The sequence below is a fragment of the Lathyrus oleraceus genome, chromosome 3, assembly GCF_024323335.1.
Source record: "Lathyrus oleraceus cultivar Zhongwan6 chromosome 3, CAAS_Psat_ZW6_1.0, whole genome shotgun sequence".
In the NCBI taxonomy this organism is placed as follows: domain Eukaryota; kingdom Viridiplantae; phylum Streptophyta; class Magnoliopsida; order Fabales; family Fabaceae; genus Lathyrus; species Lathyrus oleraceus.
Genome location: NC_066581.1, coordinates 293,224,427 through 293,229,757, shown reverse-complemented (window position 1 = coordinate 293,229,757; position 5,331 = coordinate 293,224,427). Strand labels below are relative to the sequence as shown.

General features: G+C 33.8%; 1 protein-coding gene across 1 annotated transcript; it reads left to right on the top strand.

Annotated features, from left to right (window-relative positions):
* Positions 1-399: 399 nt before the first annotated feature.
* Positions 400-3,903, top strand: LOC127127148 (pentatricopeptide repeat-containing protein At1g20230). Its single transcript, XM_051056268.1, has one exon. The coding sequence runs from the start codon at positions 562-564 to the stop codon at positions 2,674-2,676; it is 2,115 nt and encodes a 704-aa protein (XP_050912225.1). The 5' UTR covers positions 400-561; the 3' UTR covers positions 2,677-3,903.
* The last annotated feature ends 1,428 nt before the right edge of the window (positions 3,904-5,331 follow it).

The window sequence follows — 5,331 nt, the reverse complement described above, 5'->3', positions numbered from 1 at the left end:
CAACTAAAGATAACTAATCAGTTTCGATAACAGTAGTAGATGCTAAAACAAACCTTTGAATCCATGACATAACCATGCTATTGCAGTGAATCCATTGATAGTAAATGAAATGAGTTTTTTCTAAGAATAATAAAGGTGCCATCAACAAACAACATATTCTTTTTAAAAATGAGAGCAATACACATCGTTCGAATCCAAGATTGAAAACTCTTCTCTTGCAGCGGAGAAGCAACCAAAACCAATGTCGGAGTTTCACTTTGATGAAAAAAATGAATTTGTGCAACATTTTCCTTATTTATCCTTTAAAAAAATCAATTATTAAACTATTACAAAAAAAAAAACTGTTTCAAAATAAATAAATTAAAAAAAATTATTACAAAGATGAAACATAAATAACATAAGTATTTAGATTATCAAAAGAATAATCTTGTTCTGTTGTTGCTAACAACTCGAAAACATATGCACTTGCTTAAGGAGATACTAAGTTCACTTCTGTTTGGGTACACATTTAATTTCTGACAATCACCAGAAGACAGAATCCGCGTACAAAATGTCTACTTCATGTTTTTGCATTTCTCCCTCTCTGCCTCTTCTCTTCATTCCGCTGAAGCAATGTTAGCTCCCTCTCTCCCCACCAACATCCCTTCTCACCTTGGTCTTAGGCTTCTCAGGGCAGCTTTAAATGTCCGAGATTTCAAGCGTGCCCACCAACTGTTTGACAGTATTCTTCAACCAGATCCCACAACTTGTTCAACTCTAATTTCAGCTTTAACCGCTCATGGACTTCCAAATGAGGCCATAAATATCTACGCTTCATTGCGGTCACGTGGGATCAATCCCCACAACCAAGTATTCTTGGCTGTTGCCAAAGCTTGTGCTGCTTCTGGTGATGCCTTGAGAGTCAAGGAAGTTCATGATGATGCGGCTCGGTGTGGGGTGATGTCTGATGTTTTCGTTGCCAATGCATTGATTCATGCATATGGTAAATGTAAATGCGTCGAGGGTGCGAGACGTGTTTTTGATGATTTGGTTGTTAGAGATGTGGTTACTTGGACCTCGTTGTCCTCTTGCTATGTTAATTGTGGATTTCCGCGGAAGGGTCTGAATGTTTTTCGTGAAATGGGATGGAATGGGGTGAAACCGAATCCGGTGACTGTGTCTAGCATTTTACCTGCTTGCTCGGAATTGAAAGATTTGAAATCGGGTAAAGCAATTCATGGATTTGCAGTGAGACATGGGATGATAGAAAGTGTGTTTGTTTGCAGTGCACTTGTGAGCTTGTATGCAAAATGTCTGAGTGTAAGAGAAGCTCGAGCGGTATTTGATTTAATGCCTCGTCGAGATGTTGTGTCTTGGAATGGAGTTTTAACAGCATATTTCACAAACAAAGAATATGAGAAGGGTTTCTCCCTGTTTTCGCGGATGAGCAGAGATGGAGTCAAAGCAGATGAAGCTACATGGAATGCTGTTATTGGTGGATGCATGGAGAATGGACGAACAGAGGAGGCAGTGGAGATGCTTAGGAAGATGCAAAAAATGGGATTTAAACCTAATGAAATAACAATTAGTAGTATCTTACCAGCTTGCTCTTTTTCAGAAAGCTTGAGAATGGGTAAGGAGATACACTGCTATGTTTTCAGGCATTGGAAAGTTGGAGACTTGACAAGCACAACAGCTCTATTATATATGTATGCTAAATGCGGCGACTTGAATCTTTCAAGGAATGTCTTCAATATGATGCGTAGGAAAGATGTTGTTGCTTGGAACACAATGATCATTGCGAATGCGATGCACGGGAATGGAAAAGAAGTACTTCTTCTCTTTGATAAGATGCTACTATCAAGGATCAAGCCCAATTCTGTTACTTTTACCGGTGTTCTATCTGGTTGTAGCCATTCAAGGCTAGTAGAGGAAGGAATTCAAATATTCAATTCAATGAGTAGGGATCATCTTGTAGAACCCGATGCTAATCACTATTCATGTGTGGTTGATATCTATAGCCGTGCTGGTCGCCTCAACGAGGCATACAAGTTTATACAGAGAATGCCTATGGAACCAACTGCTAGTGCTTGGGGAGCACTCCTTGGTGCTTGTAGGGTTTATAAGAATGTGGAGTTGGCGAAAATTTCAGCTAAGAAACTATTTGAGATTGAGCCTAACAACCCTGGAAACTATGTTTCTTTATTCAACATTCTTGTTACTGCCAAATTATGGAGTGAAGCTTCAAAAATCAGAATATTGATGAAAGAAAGAGGAATTGCAAAAACACCAGGATGTAGTTGGCTTCAAGTGGGAAATAGAGTTCACACTTTTGTTGTTGGAGACAAAAGTAATATGGAAAGTGATAAAATCTATAACTTTTTGGATGAGTTGGTAGAGAAAATGAAAATGGCTGGATACAAGCCCGACACTGATTATGTTCTGCAAGATATTGATCAAGAGGAAAAAGCTGAAAGTCTTTGTAACCATAGTGAGAAGCTTGCTGTTGCTTTTGGGATACTTAATTTGAATGGACAGTCAACAATACGGGTTTTTAAGAATTTGAGAATATGTGGTGATTGTCACAATGCCATTAAGTATATGTCTAAGGTTGTTGGTATTGTGATTGTTGTCAGAGACTCCTTGAGGTTTCATCACTTCAAAAATGGAAATTGTTCTTGTAAAGACTTATGGTGATTATTTGAATCAGACTATTTGGATGAAGTGGTGACAATGATTCTATCTGAGTCCGTCTAACTCAAATTTCATTAGACTGTTTGACTACGTGTACAATAGGAAAATACAACTCCAGGGATTATAGAAAATCGGAGACATTATCAAGTAATATTATTGGATTTGAGTTCAAAACTTCGTGATTCTCAGCAATCAAAACATATTTCTCTCAAGAAAATCTCTTGGAAGAGGAATAGATTCTCTCCATACTCTTCCACCCTTTTCGTTTTTGAGGTCTAAATTTCACATGGCTATAATGTCAATGGAGAGAATCCATTCTTGGCAGGATTACAGGCACTGTGCATTCAAACAGGGTTAACTTATTATTATTATTACTATTTGTTGAGATATGTGTGATAAATATAATAATTGATAAATGTGGATTCAGAGAAATGTATCTCTCAAATGATGGAAAGAAAAGTTTCAACAGAACATCAACTGTGGTTTATGGCTGCTGCTGCATCAGTAGCTGCTGATTTATTGGCTTCTGTCGTTAGAAACAGAACATTGCAATTACTATCCACCCTTCTGAGTTCTGATACATGGCTTTATTGCTGGCCGGATCACAAAAATATGCAGGATCGGTTATTTGAAAAATCACCTCTAACTGACCAAGCAAGAATTTATCCACTATTGATCTAATTTAAAACATCATTTACAATGCTTGAGGTTGAGGTTGCTTTGTGGTGTGGCAAGGAGGAGTCGACACTGTTCATTTACCCTAAAGCTGTTTGATAAAATGTTTCTTCAAGTTGTTTGAGGAATTGCGCGAAAGTTACTGTTGGTGATGGTACTTTCAGTTCCAGTCTTTGTATCATTTCTTTTCGCAACTTTCATGGATTGAATAATGGATTTGAAGATTTCGTGGAGCCAGCCACCCGTGATCATTTGGAATTTATTCTTTAAAAGTTTTTTGACAAAAGTGTTTAAGGAAATGATATTGTGAGTCTGATTTGTCCTCACGAAAGTTACTTGTTATTGATGTTCATGTTGCTGCTCCATATATACATGTTGTTGCATGTGCCTTTTCGTTGCGTTTGAATATATTTTACTCCCACAATTATTTTAAGAGAGAGGGAGTAATTATTTTGTTGCTTCCAATTAGGTACAAATTGTAATACTGCCACGTATATATTATAAAAAATGTGCACCAATTTCTGTGAAGTATTATAGTTTATAGGTTTGGGTCGATATTGAGTCCAAAATATGACAAAAACTGTAGTTTCATTTTAAGAGAAAAAGGATGATGCACTGACAGTATAGTCAACCAATGACGATCATGTATCCCGTCAAATCAGACTTAAAATTTTAAAATACTGATATGATATGGTAAAATGATATATTTCTATTGGATGCAGGTGTAGAATTTTTTTACACTATCGGTGCATCACCATTAAATTCTCATTTTAAATACACAATTTTAACTGATAAAATTTTGATGTTTTGCAAATTCGATTAAATCAGTTTAGCAGATAAATAAGATAGATTTGGCCGGTTTAAAAAACTATTAAAATTTAAGAATGGTTCAAAGAAAAACTAATTTTTGTTTGTGAAAATAAAATTATTATTACTTGATAGGATTTCTAATATCATTTAATATTAATAAATTTAATTATTATCATATTTTAAATCACAAATTAAATAATATTTAAAAAATATATATCGCATGTCTTTATATTTTTATGAGTACACAATGTTACAATTAAACTATAAAAATAATAATAATTTGACAATATTATAATGAATCAGTCATATAATAATAAAAATAAATATAAGTTAAATTTGACCAAATTCAATTTTTGACTGTTCGGTTTCTAAAAAGATAAAAACAATCAGACAAAGACAATAGAGTGATAAAGCTTAAGAATTTGATGGAAGAGTTCATTTTTGGTATTGATATAGGTCAAGGAATTCTGAGAGTTGAATTAATGGGCATAATTGTTGATGAGATGATCATATTTAGACTCTAAGACGCATTTTTTAATTTGTAATTTTATAAGTTTATAAAATGATTTACATTTCTTTGGTAACGTGTTTTTATCATTGAGTTTATATCTTATTTTATTCTTATATTTTAATTTAAGATGCTATTTTAAATAGTGTTTTAGTTTATGGTTTATAATTTTTTATTTTTTCCTTTATTTTTATTCTTATTATTTTAACAAAAATTTATTTTTATCTTTTATAATTTAATTTACTTTAAAATAAAATAATTATGTATTAAATATCTTTTATGTTATTTTACATTTATAAATTAGTTTTACCAAATATTTCAATTAGCTTATCAGTTATTATTTATTGGTTTTTTTACCGAGATAACCCAGTTTTTCGAAAAAAATCCCAAAATACCCACGTTTCAAAAAAATTCCCAAAGTCCCCACTTTTAGGAGGTGTCGCCAATTGGATTGGCGACTCCTCTTAAAACTTAAAGGGAGGCGCCAATCCAATTGGCGACACCCTTAAAAAAGGCTCAAATGAGAAAACCTCCAACATGAAAGTTGTAGATCTTTTCAAGAAAATGAATTTGGACATAAATTTTGCATCATTTGGATTTTTTTTGAGAAAGTTATGGGCAGTTGAAGTTGGACTACTGAGTTTTTCAACTATTATCTGACCTAT